This window comes from Cryptomeria japonica, chromosome 8 (assembly GCF_030272615.1).
Source record: "Cryptomeria japonica chromosome 8, Sugi_1.0, whole genome shotgun sequence".
NCBI classification, from domain to species: domain Eukaryota; kingdom Viridiplantae; phylum Streptophyta; class Pinopsida; order Cupressales; family Cupressaceae; genus Cryptomeria; species Cryptomeria japonica.
The window spans coordinates 740,931,333-740,951,361 of NC_081412.1; the positions used below are offsets into that span (position 1 = coordinate 740,931,333).

At 37.4% G+C, this 20,029-nt stretch overlaps 1 protein-coding gene across 2 annotated transcripts in view; it reads right to left on the bottom strand.

Annotated features, from left to right (window-relative positions):
• The window catches only part of LOC131061435 (protein DEFECTIVE IN EXINE FORMATION 1), a 192,739-nt gene that overhangs the window by 29,147 nt on the left and 143,563 nt on the right, over positions 1–20,029 (bottom strand). For both annotated transcript variants that reach the window (XM_057995125.2, XM_057995126.2), the window contains exons 12-14: positions 11,306–11,487; positions 10,604–10,887; positions 10,390–10,507 (exon numbers count right to left, since the gene is read on the bottom strand). In XM_057995125.2, the coding sequence (XP_057851108.2) occupies positions 10,390–10,507; positions 10,604–10,887; positions 11,306–11,487 (584 nt within the window). The remainder of the gene's footprint in view (positions 1–10,389; positions 10,508–10,603; positions 10,888–11,305; positions 11,488–20,029) is intronic.

Consider the following 20,029-nt stretch of genomic DNA (forward strand, 5'->3'; position numbering starts at 1 on the left):
TCCAAACAACCTAGCAAGAAGTTTACGAAGCCATACTGCTTCCCAAGAAGCAACACTTGCAGCAATATACTCAGCTTCAGTTGTACTTAGTGCCACTGAGGACTAATTTCTGCAAGCCCAAGAAATCACTGCAGATCCTAAGTTGAAGCAGATGCTGAAGTACTTTTCCTATCTTTTACACTTCCTACCCAATCTGCATCTGAGTAACCTTCCAGGGTTATTGGAGTTTTCATTGGATACTTCAGCCCAAAGCCAACTGTGCCACGCAAGTATCTCAGGATGTGTTTGGCTGCATCAAGATGAACATGTTTGGGCATGCGCATGAACTAGCTGAAAGCATTCACTGCATAGCATATATCTGGTCTAGTGTTAACTAGATACATCAATGATCCAATCAACTGCTTGTACTCAGAAGGATCTGCAAAATCAGAGTTAGCTACAGAAACACTCAACTTCTTTAAGTTAGATTCCATAGGAGTAAACATAGGTTTACAATCCATCATTCTAAATCTTTTCAGAATATCAATAGTATACTTTCCTTGACTTAAGAAAATTTCGTTAGGTCTTTGCCATACTTCTAGACCTAGAAAATAATGCATTAGACCTAAATCCTTCATTTCAAATTCTGAAGCTAATTCTTTCTTACATCATTAGTGAGTTCATCTTTACTAGTAAGAAATAAATCATCCACATATAGAACCAGAATTAGCATTTCATCATTAAATACTTTAAAGTAAATGTTAGAATCAACATCATTTTTACAAAACCCTAAGCTTACCAATTACTTATCAATTCTTTCATACCAAGCTCGAGGGGCCTATTTGAGGCCATATAATGCTTTCTTTAATCTGCAAACATGAGTTTCTCTTTCATGGACCTCGTAACCCTCAGGTTGTTCAATATAGACTTCTTCCTCAATGACTCCATTAAGGAAGGCAGTCTTAACATCCATTTGATGTAGCTTCCAACCTTTAGCTTTAGGTCTAGGCACAATATCCCAGACATCATTCTTGATGATTGACTGATATTCTTCATCCATGGCTAACTTTCAAGCATGATGGTTCAAGGCTTCTTCAACATTGTATGGCGCAGACTCAATGAGATTGCTCATCAATGCAACGTGGTTGGAGAATACTTGAGGTCTCTTGCTTTCTCTGAAGGTACCATTGGGGGCTGCAAATCTTTCAGCTTCTTGAATGGTGTTTCTCACCCAAAGTGGCCTCTTTTTGCTGACCACAATGTCACCAGGTACATCCGTGGGATTCATAGGCTCGGGTGGGGTCATCATGCACTTCTTGGGGTGGAGGCACAACAGACTCCCTTTGAATCTCAAGGTTAGTATCAACATTCATATCTTGATTATCATTAGCCTCATCAATAACAAAAGAACCTTTTGACTTCTTAAATGCAATATTTTCTTCAAAAGTAACATCCCTACTTACCTCAACATACCTTTGACCTGGAATGTAGATCCTGAAGGCTTTGGAGGATTCATTGTATCCAACTAGCATTCCTTTCTTTTCGAAGGGCTCCAACTTAGTTCGTTTTTCTTTAGGCACATGAACATATACAGGACTTTCAAAAATTCTCAAGTGGCTGATGTCAGGTTTGGATCCTGAGAAGGCTTCTTCAGGAGTCATATTCTTTAGAACACAATGGGAACATCTATTTTGAATATAGACCGTTGTTCTAGAAGCCTCAGCCCAAAGAAAGGTCTGCAAGTCTTGATCATGGATCATGGCCTTTGCAGCCTCAACAATAGTCCTATTCTTTCTTTCAGCAACTCCATTTTGCTGAGAGTTGTAGGGAACACAAAACTCCCTCTTAATTCCTGACTCAATACAGAAGTCATAAAAATTGCCAGAGGTATACTCACCTCCATTGTCAGACTTTAAGCGTTTAATTCTTTTACCAAAGATGTTTTCAGCCAATGCCTTAAATTCTTTAAATCTACTTAAGACTTCATCAGATTCTTTAGTCTTTAAGAAATAGACCCAAGTTTTCCTAGAGAAATCATCTATGAATATTACCTAATAAAGAAATCCACTACAGGATGCTATAGACATAGGGCCACATAAATCAGAATGAACAAGTTCTAGTTTTTCTTTAGCTCTACTTTCACTTTTATGAAAAGGACTTTTAACATTTTTACCCATAGCACAACCCTTACATGAATCATCATGAAATTTACTAAGTTTAGGCATACCTTTAACTATCTTTCCAAGAGAGGGAAGAGCTTGAAAGTGTAAGTGTCCAAGCCTTCTATGCCATAGCTCACAGGATTCAGGGGTCTCATTAATGAGGGCTTGAACAGGGTTAGAGGAAAGCTTATACAAACTATCATATCTATTTCCAATAACACGAGCAGATTTAAAACTAGAATTCTTAGGCCAAGCAAGTACTTTGCCCTCAGAAAATGCTACTTGATAACCTTTATCTTCTAGAGCAAAAATAAAAATTAAGTTTCTTTTAATTCCAGGAACAAATAAGATATCACTAAGGTGAAGTGAAATACCAGAGTCTAAATTTAAAGTAGTGCCAGAACCTCTTACCGAATATCGAGCATCGTCACCAATTACCACATGTAGACTGGTATCCTTTTCTACTAAGTCTGAGAGATGTTCACGATATCCTGTGATGTGTCTAGAAGCACCACTGTCAATCAGCCATGTGTTACTATCTGAAAGTATGCTGCTTGATAAGGCAGAAATGAATAAGAAGTCTTCATTTGTTCTGAGACTTCATTTAGGTTGGCTTCCTTTTGCATGGGTTCATTCTGACATTCTTTAGCATAGTGACCATATTTGTCACATCTGAAACATCGAACACGAGAGAGATCTCTTGGCTTCTTCCAAGAATACTGAGAGTTAGGTGATCTGAAATCTCTACTCCTCTTTGGATTATTCTTTTTCCAATTACCATCTTTCTTGCATTGGGCTACAAGCATATGTTGATCATCCACTTGAGGACTTTAGAGTTTTCCCCTTGTGGCAAGGCGAGATTCCTCATGAAGGCAATCGTTCCGAAGACGATCAAAGGTTGGGAATTCAGATCTCCCACTTATGGATTGAATGAATGAGTCTCATGAGTCTGGAAGACCATTTAATGATATCATGACAATATCTTTGTCTTCAATGTTATGACCAATTGTGCCTAGTTGATCTTTTAGTTCTGAGATCTTCATGAAGTAAGACATAACTGAATCTTCCTTTGCCATTTTAATATGAAGTAATTGTTGCCTTAATGCAATTTCTCTACTAAGGTTATTGATCTCATAAATACCTTCTAGATGTTTGAATATCTCTCTAACTGTAGTGAACTTGGAGATGGAGGTGACAAGGTGATCTCTAACTGAGTCAATGATGAGCTTTCTGGCTTTGAGGGCATTCCTTTTGAATTGCTTTAATTCTTCTTGATCTGTGGGCACAGTCAGCTCTTTGTCTTGCACAAACTGTAGGAGATCATCTTCCTCAAGAGCAAGCAGGATGCGAACCTTCGAGGTAGCAAAGTTAAGAGCCCCTTCGAGCCTATCTTCAACTTTCAGTCCTGTCATTGTCCTGACTGAAAATGAAACAGCAAACTAAAATAAAAGGCTACTGAAATCTGAAAGTTAATATATATGTATGTATGTAACCCAGAGCTCTGATACCATGTTAATTTTAGACTTTCAGATTAATACAATACTCAGAAAATAGAAATCTATCTTAATTTCCAGATTAATGTTGATTGTTGTTAGTGTTAGGATTTTCCAGAATTAAGCATAAATAGAGAAATGAACAGAATGAACTCACAACACACAAGTACCCTGGGAAAACCTCCTGGGAGGAAAAACCCAGCAAGAAAGATCCTCGGATCTGATTATGTATTAAGCATAATGTTCTAATTACAACACTTATCTCTGATTGCTGTCCAAACAGCAAGTTGCCAAGGTGATGAGGGATGATGCCCTAGCTGTAGATGACCAAGAACCCAATCAGTAGAAGATGACTTCAACAGGATGAAGCAGCATTATAACCAAATGTCCTTGGAGTTCGCCAAAGAGCAGATTCGCCAAGTGTAAGAGGGCAAATCGCATTTAGGAGAAGAGCATATCGCATTTGCTGGTGATGTGTGTAAAAATGAATGTCTTACTTCATCTTGAAGTTGACATATATATATCTTCCTCTTGGCGGTACACCTCTAGGTCGGCTTGCATTAATTAATATTATTTTATTAATTCTTTTTTTCCCACGTTTGGTGTATGGGTTCAGCCCTTATCCCTTAGCACGTTTCATTTGGGTGAGAGACACATAGTGTGGCGTGAGTTATAGGGTCTTCCCTATTAGAGGGTGGCATGTGAGAAGGGCCCAGCCCTAAAGGGTACACGTTATCATTTCAAGATAAAGGGCCCAGCCCTTAAGGGCGGATTCCAATGTTGCCTTAGGCAATTGGAATCCGCTCTTCACCCTAATTAAAACTAACAAATGGGAGGAGTTTTTCTCCAAGTGTTCAAAGGACACTTCTATGTTGGAATTCAAAGTAGAGACTGTGCCAAGTGTCCTCATAGGGGAGTCGAAAGATGTCATGACCAGATTCGTCACATTCACCATCAATGAAAGAGATAATAGTCGTCCAATTTTGGACGAGAATCTTTTAATTGCATGACGACATAATGGCTCATTAATTGTTGGTGGACGTTTTGACTAGGTGATGGCTCATTCATTGCATGACGGCTGCCATGTTTTTAAGGAGTTAGTGGATCATTAATGCATAGTCGGCAATTTAAAAATGTAATGGGCATTTAATGCATCATGGACGCCTTTTTGGGGGAATAAAGGGTAATTAATATGTAGTGGACGAGATTCTTCATTAATGACTATCTCCACTATTTGGTGACACATTTTGGTAATCTTTGGTCAAACCCTAATTAGGGTTTTGCATGGTGAATCTTAGCCATTGATTTGAGGGTAATCTAGGCCGTCCATTTTCTTTTGGGGGCATATAAAAGGGGTTTACCCCTTCATTTGTAAGGGAGGGAAAATTGTATGAGATTGTTGCTATAAGTTATTGAGATAATAAGAGTGATACACTGGATTTTGGTGTTCACTTGTGTTATTTTGAAGCTTGCATGGTTTTTGCTAATGATGGTAGCTTTGGTCGGTATCCCTAACCGACAGAGACAATCTAAATGTTCAATTGGCCTTTCGGCCTTGAACATTTAAGATTAATGATACCCGTCTACACTGTGCATTGCATGTATTGAAACCCGTCAATCATATGTGCTCAGAAATTTACTTATTCTATTTGCCAATTGCTGCCAAACAGATTACTGTAGACACATGTATATATCTGATCATTAACTTACGATCGATATTTTATTATAACCAGTCAACATCATAATTGTTATCACCGATTTGATTGGTAATCGATTGGGTTGTGCATTAGTTAAGTCTTAACCGATTATTAGTGAATCGGTTTGATAGAAACCACCGGGACTCTTGGAGTAAAGAGTCACGACTTCTCAGGAAGTCGTTTAATATCATATATCAATATGATACAGTTTTCATTTTGAAAAGGTCAAGTCGATGATGATAGAAATAGTGAATACGGCTATGATAAGAGTTAGACTATAATACACTAAAGGATAAATTAATTAGATAAAACTACTATAATTATCTGAGCATACATCCATGGCAGATTGAACAACACTCATCATCAGTGGTATACTTTCAAGGGAAAGTGAACATTGACTATTATCCGCATGTTGTCTTGTTACATTCGTGGGAAGTTTGAATAGTAATACAATATAAATTGTATACTCTTCTGATAAAATTAAAGTAAACTATATTCTTCAGTCTGATCACAAAACTTAACATGGTATCAGAGCCAGCATAAGAAAAAGATCAGAATTCTTCTAGTCCCTTCTATACATCAAAATGGTGAATGGTGAATGGTGCTAGATTTGAGGATCGACTTGAAGGAGCATTAAACTTCGTATCTTGGAAGTTTAGAGTTATGCTTGCCTTGGGGGAAAATGAATTAGAAGAATTTGTGAAAGATGTCGTACTGGAACCAAAAGAAGAGGATGAGAAGCTTCAATGGAAAAGAAAGAACAACGAAGCAATGAAAATGTTGGTTGACTCTGTGAAAGATCATATTGTACCAATTATCTCAAAATTGGAAATGGCCTATGACATGTTCAAATCATTAGAAAGTACATATGAGATAAATAACATTAGTAGAGCTCTTGCATTAAAGCAATAGCTCCATCATGTAAAAATGATCAAGGGCAAATCTATCACCTCATACTTCATGAGGATAACAGAATTGAGAGACCAGCTCTCCACCATTGGTCACACAATTGAAAGTAAAGAGTTAACCATGTTGGCTCTCAATGGTCTCCATTCTTCTTGGGAATCACTCATTCAAGGGATAAGTGCACGATCTAAACTTCCTAAGTTTGATCAATTGAAGACAGACTGCATTCAAGAAGAGTCAAGATTGGCTACAAGAGGTATTGGTCAAAGCTCCACAAATGAAGATATTCATGTTGTTGCCGCACACTTCTCAAAGAAGAAGGGTAAGAAAGGACACTCCAAAAGAAAGAAAGATGAGGAATCAAATGGTGCTCCTACGCACAAAAGAAGGAAGGACATTTCAGAAATCCAATGCTTTAGATGTGACAAATATGGTCACTACGCAATGAAATGTCCAACCAGGACTATGCCTCAAGCCTCCATTGCGGATGTTGGTGAGACTATTCCACAAAAGGATTCAGATGGATTCATATTTTGATTTGAAAGAGATAAGTTTTTTTTTTGGTTGAATAATGTTCATGAATTTAATATGTAGTTTTTTGTTAATTCATGCAATTACATTATGCATGTTATTTGTGAAACAACTTTGTTAGTAGATATTCGCTTACGACAAGATGCATTTGGATATCTTGTGTTTTAAATTTCTTCAATTTACTATGAGAAATTTGTCCCTTACATTTAGGACATCTTTAGAATCACAGTCTGTTGTTTTTCAGGCTATAGAGTTTTGAAGTTCTATTTGTGATGAAGAGATTAAAATTCAAGAGGAATATGCAGAGGACTTTAGTGGAGATTCTGAGATTTTGCATTTCCATTTTTTATAAAACAAATATTTACCTGCAGAAGTGCAATTCACTTGTGAAAGCCATAGAGGCACTTGTGCTGGTAATGATAGCATCTAGGGTTACAAAGCCAAAATTGAGACAAGAGGGCTCTCTCAGTAAGAGGGAGCATACTGAAAGGGGATTTTGTTCTAAATCTCAAGATGAACATATTCCTACCTAGGGCTTGATCTTATGACAGTAGATCCATGGTGGTTTTGGGTATAGCACTTCCAATCGTATGAGGATCATACCAGATAATAAGGGTCTCCTAAGGAAAGATATCTTCCATGTGAGCAGGGGATGCTTTCGTGATAGAGGGAGCAGCTAAGAGGATGTGCTTCTACTGATATCCGAGGATCTTGGTTATATTGGTTCAGAGGGAGTGGACCATGTCAAGATGGTTTCTCTAGTGATCAATCAAAGGACTATGATTCATGAGATGGAGTCCCATTTATGTAGGCTGGAAGGCCTTTATGCTGACTTCTAGGTCATGATATTCCTGGATAGATGAATACTTGGTGAGCTTGGAATACACCAAGAGTGATGCAGACTCCAACCTTGTATTTCATGAAAGGTCAAAGCATGTGGAGATCAAGTATCAGTATGTTAGAGACACAGTGGAAAGGTATGCTATTCACTAATGTATTCTTCTTTTCAAAAGATGTTTTAAAGTGTAAACTCTTGTGATTGCATTTCTCTTTGAGAGAGACTTAAGGAGAAAGCCCTTATCTAAACCCTCTGATATGGTTCATGGTGGATGTCATGTGTGTGACTCCATGACAATTTTGGTCCAGTGCTTGATGAACCCATGTGAACATTATTGTGAGGTGACGATCTCTCAATAGTGAACACTTGTACATCTAATCATTATCGTAAGGTGACAATCTTACGATATTGATTGATCATACCATTATGATGGATATCATGGGACGTGATATCTATGGATATGTCATAATGGTTTATATCTCTAGTAGTAATATCTATGGATATGCCATAATGGTGGATATCATGAGACGTGATATCCATGGATAAGCCATAATGGTGGTTATCATGAGACATGATATCCATGGATAAGCCATAATGGTGGATATTACATAAAGAGATATTCATTGTGGATTTCATGTGACATGAAATCCGTGGACATGCCATGTAGTAATATCTTTAGATATACCATAATGGTGGATATCATGTGAAGTGATATCTAAGGATAAGCCATAATGGTGGATATTACTTGAGGAAATCTCTATGGTGGATACCATGTGAGGTGATATCCATGGATAAGCCATAATGGTGGACATCACATAAGGTGATGTCTATGGATATGCCATGTTGTTTGTTATCACAGTGAGGTGATAACTATGTGACTCAAAGATTAAAGAAGGATACCTCCTGAGCTAAGAGGGAGTGTTAATGATGATAGCTCTGGTCGGTATCCTTAGCATAACCGACAGAGCCAATCTAAATGTTCAATTGGCCGAAATTGGCCTTTCGGCCTTGCACATTTAAGATTAATGATACCCGTCTACACTATGTGCGTTGCATATAATGAAACTCGTCCATCATATGTGCTCAGAAATTTACTTATTCTATTTGCCAATGCTCCAAACAGTTTACTGTAGACACATGTATATATCCGATCATTAACTTACGATCGATATTTTATTATAACCAGTCAACATCATAATTGCTATCACCGATTTGATTAGTAATCGATTGGGTTGTGCATTAGTTAAGTCTTCACCGATTATTAGTGAATCAGTTTGATAGAAACCACTGGGACTCTTGGAGTAAAGATTCACGACTTCTCAGGAAGTCGTTTAATATCATATATCAATATGATACAGTTTTCATTTTGAAAAGGTCAAGTCGATGATGATAGAAACAGTGAATATGGCTATGATAAGAGTTAGACTATAATACACTAAAGGATAAATTAATCAGATAAAACTACTATAATTATCTGAGCATACATCCATGGCAGATTGAACAACACTCATCATCAGTGGTATACTTTCAAGGGAAAGTGAACATTGACTATTATCCACTTGCTATCTTGTCACATTCGTGGGAAGTTAGAATAGTAATACAGTACAAATTGTATACTCTTCTGATAAAATTAAAGTAAATTATATTCTTCAGTCTGATCACAAAACTTTAACAGTTTTATCTTCCTCACTTAGATTCGAATTCCAAGCAATTAGATGAATGAAATAGATAGCATTACTTTATGGTGAGATCATTCGCTCATACCTTTTGCAGATAGATGATTTCTATCTGCAGTGCACAGTTGGATTGAGCTTTTATATGTGCGTTCCTAACTTGGATTGTCGAATGAGCATTGTTCTTTGATGGTGTTCATTGATGATTCAAAATCTTATGAGCACAACCTTTGAAGATTGCACCCTTTTTGTGTAGTTGTCTGAAAGTGGCAAAGAAAAGTGTGGTCGAACTCGCCTAAGTCTTTGTTGTCTATTAAATTCCTAGGATTAGATTAGAATCTTTGTAAACCCTTACCTCTTTACTTTCCACATATTCTATTGAGAAAAGTTCCAAAAAAAGAGCTATCTACTAAATCATTCACAAAGCCTCCTTGAAGTTTAGCATTTGTTTTAAGTCTTCTTCATTGCATATAAGTCCCCTTGGATTACCAGCAACATCAAACTGAACAAGCCTATATCCATCATAAAGTCGCAAGTACGCAGTTGGAACCTTCGAATCACTGTATGATCTTTCTGCAGTCTTAGCATACATGGGATTTTGATCAAGAGAGGATAGAGTGACCATTGGAAACTTTATTTTGTGTTGGTGTGGTCATAAAACACCCATCAACAAGTCAGTTTTTTGGAGACGTATCCTCTAACAAATTTGTGCAATATACTATCATTTTCTAGATGGACTAGGAGTCTTCAACTTCAGATGCTCACTTGTGTCACATAACCTGAGCCTTGAACTGCCACAAAAGAAAAATAATAAATTGTATTTTGAAAGGTAAAGTGCTTTCTATATTTGGTAGATCATCATTCCTCTTTGTATGGGTACTAATATGTTTTTTTGTTTATGCTCTTTCCAATATTTCTTTTTTATAAAATATGTTCTACTCTAACTAAGCCTATACACTTTCATCGTCACAAATAGTGACAATCTGTTCAATGTGGTAGCTAGCAATGCTACAAGTTGCACTATGCACCCAACAAAGCAAAGTCAGGAAATAATGTAGTTAAAAAAACATATGGAATAGATATCATAAGCATATACCTTCATTCACATACCTTTAATGGATGATGTGGGGCAGGAGTTGAAAAGCAAAATACATTGCCGTTCATAGTGGATACAATTAGATCGAGATCATCACCTCCATCAACATTATCTGCAAGAACCATGCTATAACTGCAACAATACAATCAAAATGTAAGAACTGATTCAGAGGGGGCAGTCACTGAAATATTCTCTCAAGGTTTGATCTTTTAAAGTTAGGTAACATACGATGTCTCTCCAATATCTGTTACATCTGCACAACCAGTTTGCCCATCAATAAGATATAAGTAACCATCAAATGATGTGGTAGCGAGAGTCAACCCTTGTTGTTTTGCTCCACGCTTACTTAGGTCAACCAGAAGAACTGGACTCATGATCCTCCCATGAGTGCGATAGGGGAATGGCTTTACATATGTCCCATCCTTTCCATTAAGAACATAAATGCTACCTGAAATGGTTGGAACTACCACATCTGTATGTCCATCACCATCAACATCACCCACAGTCGGTCCCTGCAGAATCAGAATACTTTTCAATCTATGATATATCAAAATCTTAAAATTAAAATACTATAATAAAGAAACTTCAAACATAATATGCAACAAGCTTTCCCAGGTATTTTAATAAGGGCATGAGAAGCTTAGCACAATCTTTTGAGAGTTTTCTGCCTAGATGAGGGTCTCCCCAGAGTGCAATTGTGTTGCATGTGTTACGTGTGTGATGCGAATTGTTTACACAGTTGAGATGTTTCTATTTAATCCTTTAATGCATATGTCATAGGCAGTCATTTTAGGTGATTCAATGTACTTAGAGGTAGTGGGAAGTGTATTATTTTAAATCCAAATGTTAATTAAAGGAGTGCAGCATAACTGCCCTGAGTTTATGGATCAATGCATGCACATAAAAGTGGTATTTCATCAATGGTTCTACCTGTGCAATAAGACTCCGAAGATGTCTCTCCCAGATTTCTTTTCCTTGAGCAGTCCATGCAGCCACATTCCCTCTTGTATCAGTGGTCACCATTTCAATTTTGCCATCATCATTGATGTCAGCAGCTAAAACATGTCCTTGAATCTCACCCATTTGTAGTGGAAAGTTTTCCCTGTTCTTTCCTGAATACCAAAAACCAAGAATTAAATGTAACCAAACACATCATAAGAATATAAAAAATAGTGCTTCTAGCAACATTATTACTGGATTCTGACCTCCACATACATAAACACACACGAACACAGAGAATCTGGAAGCAATGAGCATAGATAAATAGAAGTAGCAACATCTAGTATTATAAAAAGATATGAAAGATAATGATGGATCTGAACAATATAAAACTAATTAGTGTGAGCTAAATTTATAATTTCTCAGAATCTATTACAGCTGAATGCATTACATCATAAAATTTCAAACCCAAATATTCAATAATTAAGGTTATGAAACTGAAGTATCCAATCAAAGGTATGTTAATTTGAGCATAGAGGGCACTGGTAAGTTCCTTGATGACAATGGCAATCATTGCATCTTATGCATGCATTCCACCACACTTGCCAGCAGGATATCGAAAAGCAATTGGATGACCTCCTCAGATTGAATGAAATATCCACAACACACTTGTCAATAAATTATAAGATAGAGTTCATGGAAGAAACTGTTACTTTTGCAAACATTGTACCTCCTGATACAAAGGGTGTTGAATATGAGACAGGAAGCATTAGACGTATTCAAGCATTGAGATCAAAAGAACATGTATGATAGAATATGATAACACATTGCAGATGTGTCGGACTTATTCATAGAGCAACAGTGTACAAGAAAACCAAGAATACCATAATTTTTATAAGCGCATTGATCTACAATACAAGAGCGTCATCAGAAGATATGTAAAGAAAACACACTTGATCATATATAAAGTTGAACATTTTCATTAGATGAAAAGAAATGCAGTTTTTTAGGAGAATAAATAATTTAACATCATCAATTAATGAACTTCTTTGTAAGATGCTTATGGAAATTTCATTTTTCCAATACAAAACTAAACTTCTTAAGCTAGAACAATACGAAGATACATAAAAACTAGTCAGAGCCACATCAGAAGATCTGGGGGTATATTTTGTTTATAATTTCTTACTTTTATAATTGGTAACAATAGTATAAAGGTGTACAAAGAGACCCTGACAATTGTGTAATACACAAGCCAAATCCCATTGCACCTGTAAACCTGGGGTTGATTAACCTCCTCCTTACTGCCATGTTGCATCCCTCCCCTATGTTGAGGACCTTTCTAACAAAATTTCCCAAGATCCTTCATAAGAAAGGCCTCTGATGTACCTTGAAGCCCCTTCATACTTTAAGAAATCGCATCCCTTCACCCAAAAACCCTAGAAATCTCCTCCTTAACTCTGGTGTCTACAAAGTGGTTTACTCATGCCATATAACTTATATTGGGGAGACAAGTCGCTTAATTGGCACCAGAATCAAACAGCACTATGCTGACATAAGGCATGAGTGGGTCCTAAAATCAGTCCTAGCTGAGCACTCCTCTAAGACTAAACACCAAATATCATTAGCAGATACCCAAATCCTAGTAAAAGAAGACAATTTCTTCAAGAGGAAACTCAAAGAGGCCATTGAAATCCACCTTCACCCATCCAACGTCAATTGCAATGGTGGTTGGAATCTGAGTTTCACTTGGCATCCTCTTCTTAACCACCTCAAAATCGATCCCTCTAGCATCCTAAGTCCTCCTTGTTAGTTTTGATCAGATTTAATAAGCAGGTAGTTTTTAACTTTTATTTGAATCTTTAATCTCAGTTTGATGTTAATTCAAACTATGTAAGGTATCAATTCAATCTGTCACAATCTATAAATGATCTTCAGGGTTTATAATATTATATATATATAGCCACGATCTTTAGTGATGATGAATTGCAGTATATTATCGACCTCCTACAAGTTGATGATAATCACAAACTGCTGTGTTCACTGAGTGCTGTAGGTTATCGGCTTACTCCAAGTTGACAATAATCATGAACTGTGTTATCATGGACTGCTGTATAATAATATCTTATTTATCGTTGTATGGATATTATCGACTTTTTCCATCTATCCATCTTATCTCTGTCACGCTCCAAATGAATCATACTAATATACGATGCCTCATGACTTACAAAGAAGTTGTGACTCTTCACTAATAGACCCGATGACCATTGGAATCAAATCGATTCAAATATAACCGACATTAGACAATATGTTAACAAATGGAATCGGTTATGTAGAACCGATACTAACAAATATCGATTATGCAATGCAATTCAATAATCTAATATGATAATCTGTAAACACAAACAGTCTAACTGATCTGCAACTTAGGTACGAAAATGATAACAGGAACAAGTAAAATCAAATATGCAAATGTCTAAGGCGGATAGGCCAATTAGACATTTCTATTAGCTAGGTTGATCAGAGGAATCCGACCGTAGCTATAATATCTTCAACACTCCCTCTTAGCTAGGGAGGAATCCTTCTCAATCTCTACAAGACACATCACCTCATCGTGATGACTAACACAATGACTACACTCATGTGTATGAAAGAAGCTTATCACCTCATCATGATATTTGACCACAATGGCTACTCCCACATGTGGAAAGGAAAGATATCACCCCACTATGATATCAAACATTATGGCTTATCCATGGATATCACTTCATGATATCCACCATAGATATCTCCTTATGTAATATCCACCATTATGGCTTGTCCACGGATATCACTTCACATGATATCCACCATTATGGCATATCCATAGATATTACCTCTCAAGATATCAACCATTATGGCATATCCACAGATATCACGTCACATGATATCCACCAGTATGGTTTATTCATAGATATCACCTCACGTGATATCAACCATTATGGCATATCCAAATATATCACCTCATGTGACATCCACCATTATGGTTTAATCATAGATATCACCTCACGTGATGTCAACCATCATTGTGAGATCGTCACCTCACAATAATGGTGAGATGTACAAGTGTTCATGATTGTGAGATCGTCACCTCACAATGATATTCACCATGGCTCATCCAAAGGGTAAACACACAAGTACAAGAAAATCATCACAGACTCTCACGTGATGTTTGTCATGGCATCACACACATGACATCCACCATGAACCATATCAGAGGGTGTAGATCAAAGCTTTCACCTTAAGTCTCTCTCAAAGAGAAATGCAATCACAAGAGTTTACACTTTAAAACATCTTTTGAAAAGACGAATACATTAGTGAATAGCATGCCTTTCCATCATAGCATACCTTTCCACCATGTCTCTAGAAAGCCTTTCACATAGTATCTTAAGCGAATAGCATACCTTTCCACGTGCTTTGACCTTTCATGAAATACAAGGTGGGAGTCTGCATCACTCTTGATGTATTCCAATCTCATCAAGTATTTATCTATCTAGGAATATCATGACCTAGAAGTCAGCATAAAGGGCTTCCACCCTACATACATAGGTCTCCATCTCATGAATCATAGTCATTCGACTGATCGCTAGAGAAACCATCTTGACATGGTCCACTCCCTCTGAACCAATATAATCAAGATCCTTGGATATCAATAGAAGCACATCCTCTTAGCTACTCCCTTTGTCACGGAAGCATCCCTTGCTCACATGGTCCCAATCATGGAAGATATCTTGCTTTAGGAGCCTCTCATCATCTAGTATGATCCTCATACGGTTGGAAGTGCTATATCCAAAACCACCATGGATCTACTGTCATAAGATCAAGTCCTAGCCAGGAATATAATCATCCTGAGATTTAGAACAAAATCCCCTTTCAGTATGCTCCCTCTCACTGAGAGAGCCCTCTTGCCTCAATTTTGGCTTTGTAACCCTAGATGCTATCATTACCAACACAAGTGCCTCTATGGCTTTCACAAGTGAACTGTTGCACCTCTGCAGGTAGATATCTCTCAGAATATGAATCCATCTGAATCCTTTTATGGAATAGTCTCACCAACATCCGCAATGGAAGATCACCATTGCAAATTACATGATGTGTATGTGGGAATTCAATTAAGACTTTCCCTAAAAACCAATCCGCACTATGGAGTCCCTTGCCTGTCCTTTCCAATCAAGCCCAAGAGCACGGAATGAACACCCAGTCATTCAGCCTCCTGGCCCCACCTAGGGGTTGGCGTACTTGATGGGGGACTTAGTGCTGCTGTAATGTCCCTATTTGGGATTTGCCTTAATTTTAGTACTGAGACAACCATTCAGACTTAAAGTGAGAACTATAATATAAAATTTACCCAAACTGATGACATTTCATTATTAATTTAAATTTTAAGAATAGTTCAAAGCATAGAACTTATCTTGATAAGTTTTTCTGATCTGTATACTTGAAATATATATATATATATATATCTCAATTGTTATAGTGCTGCTTAACTGAAACTTCAGATTAGTGTCATAATAAGATAGATTCTCCACCTTCCAGGCCCCTTTTCATATACCTTATATTTCTTAGAGACATGCTCTTTAGAGAAACGTCCTCCTATTAATTGTTTCTTGTGTCCTCTTCCTAACTGAGGCTTACTCAAACTACTCTTTCTTTTCTGATCGCTGCATCTGATATATTAAAACCTTTTATATTGCTGCCTTTTAGTTATACATTCCTTAACGTCTCCCAATATCAATATGAAGGGCTGTCGTCTCCAATATGCCTTCATAAATATTCAGATGTGTACGCTGATATCACTTACAGTGATACATGGCTGTCCTTGATCTGAAGTTATGTTCTTGCAACAATAGGTGATGGTGCTGTTTTCTGATGTCTGTAGGAGCCTGCCACAGTGTGGTGCTCTCTCCGATTTAGATCTTATTCGATATGTAACCAACTATTGATATTTGGTTAATTCCTCAACAAGAGTGATCCAAAAGGATAAGAATAATAAAATGAGACTGATTTCCCCCTTATTGCTGGCAACACTACTTGTTGTATCAGATATGTCTGATGGTGATATGTTACTTGCTCCGACCCGATAGAGCAGATTTGAGTGAATACAAGACTGATAATGTACCAATCCGATTCTGGACTGGAAGTCGCTTGATTAGTCTAAGTTATCGCACGGGATATACCTAAAGAGATTAATACAAACCATGATGCCCAATGGAATGATATCGAGTGCCTCTTTATACCTTACCATAGAATGCGTTATCTCCAAGAGACATGTCCACTGTCTACCTTAGTTCCGATTTGTTATGCCAAACTGTCACCTTGTTATCGCAGTTATGAATTCCATCTATAGAATATTTCTCGTGCCTTTCCACAAATTATACGATAGTATTATAGTTGGTGCCATAATAATATCAACTCACAAATTAGTTTATCGTCGATACTTTTTCTTCTATATGATGGCTGACGTAACACATTATATTATCCCTTGCAAATTTAAGGAACCAAATCTGACACTTCTCTGACATCCTTTGCGGGTTGTCTGCTGAAGATTTGGTCTTATAATCGTATCACCTGCAGTTTGAAGTTGGTAGAAATAGATGAACTTGATGACAATAATAGAAGATAATCTAGCTTATATATCAATCTGATCTTGATCTTTGCTCAATCCTGCTTTGATACCATGTTGTTGACGTGTCTAAAGTCGCATCGCTGCAAACTCCATCCAGCCAACGCAAAATAGGATGTACTCGCTGAGTATCCTATCCTCTCTTGAGATAAGGAAATCCCTAATGCTGTTTCTTTGATCAATGGGGACGACCTCAAGGTTTCGATTGTCAGGTCTTGACTGCAGGATTACTCAGTGATTAATGTGATTTGCTAGGAGCACAAGGGGACTTACAATTTGCAACAAGGTGGTCTGCTATGATTCTCAAACTATGAAATAAAGAGCAAAAGGAAAGGGTTAGGAGATCTAAAACTAACAACACGGGTATGCGGGTAGACGGATTCAACATAACCAATTCCTGCTTGGCCAGAATAGCTCACAACCTTGCAAGAACGATGCAATCTTCAAAGGGACTTGGAAGATATTTAGACTGGAGACGCACGGCTAAGCACCCAATTCTGGCATAGCTCAGATGGACACCTGCAATTGAACTAAGCACAATCAAAGGCTCAGGTTAACCATACAAAAGGATACACAATCAATATATCCTCAATGGCATGAGCCTGAATCTATCAAATACCTACACACCCAAAACAAAAAGATCTATCTAAAATGCTGAAAGAAACCATGCAAACAGGATGAAAACAAGACAATAAACACCAAATCAATGTTGATATATTGGTTTCAGCTACCTATTACAACAATTTTTGCAGCATCTTTATGCTACTGCTTAAAATCTAACCTATTCTAACTCTAAAATCTAACTCTCTCACCACAGTCTAATTATCTAACAAAAATCTCTAACTGTCTAACTATCTAACCATCTAACTCTTTACAAAATAAAGGCCTCTGCCTTTTATAGTTTTTACAATATTGAATCAGAGGCTAGGATTGACTGCATCCAAGGGCTGTTGTCTGCCATCCAAAAGCTGGCAGCCTTAACCCATGCCCAATCAATTCTTAGTTATCCAACCAACCACAATTCCAACTACCTGCCACTATTTGGCTTTAATTCGGTCAATTTGGCAGTTGGACATAACTGTCCACAAAAAATATCTTGCGTGGGACCCACAGGCAATTTTATAATAAAACAGTTTTAGTTTTTAAAAAACTGAACTTCTGGAGTTAAATCCAGCAGTGTACTTTTCCTAAGAATGCATGATTGTTGCATTCGGAGTGTTCTTCGGTCTTTGGTGGTGAATTTTAACTTGTTGCCTGGGTGGCACGCTTCCCAATGCTTCATCGCTTTGATCTTGCACTGCATGTTTTCTCCTCCAGCTTCCAACGCTTGGTTGCGATCCCTCTTCGATTTGCATTTTCAGGCCTTCGCCTAGATCTCTGCGATGGCGTCCTGGGACCTGCAAACCATTAATCCCATTTTAATAAATTAATTTGAAACATTAAAATTAATTCAACAAACATTAAATTTAACGCCTGGAGGGTCATTTGAAAATTTCCCAAGTTTTAACACTTTTACTCCTTCTGCGAATTTAGTTGTTCCTGGCAATTTCGGGCAAGAGGGGCGTTTGAAAAGTTTTTTTTTAAAAGTTCATACTTAGATGTTTTCGAAATTCGGCCTAAATGGCACTTCCGCAAACTTTAAAAACTTTGACATTTTCACCCCTTTATGGTGAATTTCAGGATTTTGGGCACTTTTGCAAGTTTTAAAAACTTTGACATTTTCACCCCAATATGGTGAATTTCGGGATTTTGGGCACTTTTGCAAACTTTAAAAACTTTGGCATTTTCACCCCTTTATGGTGAATTTCGGGATTTTGGGCACATTTGTAAACTTTAAAAACTGACATTTTCACCCCTTTATGGTGAATTTCGGGATTTTGGGCACTTTTGCAAACTTTAAAAACTGACATTTTCACCCCTTTATGGTGAATTTCGGGATTTTGGGCACTTTTGTAAACTTCGAGATTTTGGGCACTTTTGCAAACTTTAAAAACTTTGACATTTTCACCCCTTTATGGTGAATTTCGGGATTTTGGAGTGTTTTGCAAACTTCGGGATTTTGGGCACTTTTGCAAACTTCGGGATTTTGGAGTGTTTTGCAAACTTAAGGATTTTGGGCACTTTTGCAAACTTCGGGATTTTGGAGTGTTTTGCCAAGTTCGGCACTTTGATGCACTTTTTCAACTTCACACTTTTAACTTGAAATGCCATTTTCGGGGTTTTGACCCATTTTGAAAACTTTGGCACTTTTAGTGCACTTTCAAACTTCGCAATTTCACAATTGCCCTCCAAATTGCGATTTTCAGCAGACTAGAGAGTTTTGCAAACTTTTACTTTCACACACTTTTCCTTGTATGGCGAATTTCAGACTTTTGAAGGAGTTTGCAAAGTGCGGCACTTTAAGTGTGTTTTCAAACTTCGGCACTTTGACTCTTTTTGCCAATTTCGGTGATTTGGTGGCTTTTGCCAACTTCGGCGATTTGGTGGCTTTTGCCAACCTTTTAACCTTTTTGCGTTTTCTCCCGAAAGTGCGAACTTCGGCACTTTGGTGGCTTTTGAAAACTTTACTTTGACACTCCTCCCTCCTTATGCGAATTTCAGGTTTTGGAGGTATTTTTCAAACTTCAGCGTTTGAAGCTATTTTGCCAACTTCGGCGATTTTAGGCGTTTTGCCAACTTTCAAACTTTTCGCACTTTCACCTTTAAAGTGCGATTTTCGGCACTTATGAGGTTTTTGCAAACTCTTTTCACCTTTTATGTTTGCCCTCCAAAATGCGAATTTCGGCCTTTTAAGTAGTTTTGCCAATTTCAGCACTTTGGGGAACTTTGCAAGGTTTTCACCTTTTTACCTTCTAGCTAGCGAAAATCGCCATTTTCATCCATCTTGCAAACTCTCAAAACATCATGTAATTCTCTCCTTAGTGCGAATTTCAGGATTCGGAGGAGGTTTTGAAAATTTACACTTTTGCATCCTCTTATCTCTCCTATATCCTCTTACGAAAATCGACGTCTTTGGGTCCTCATGCGACCTTCAGACGCTTTATCCTTTACTTGGC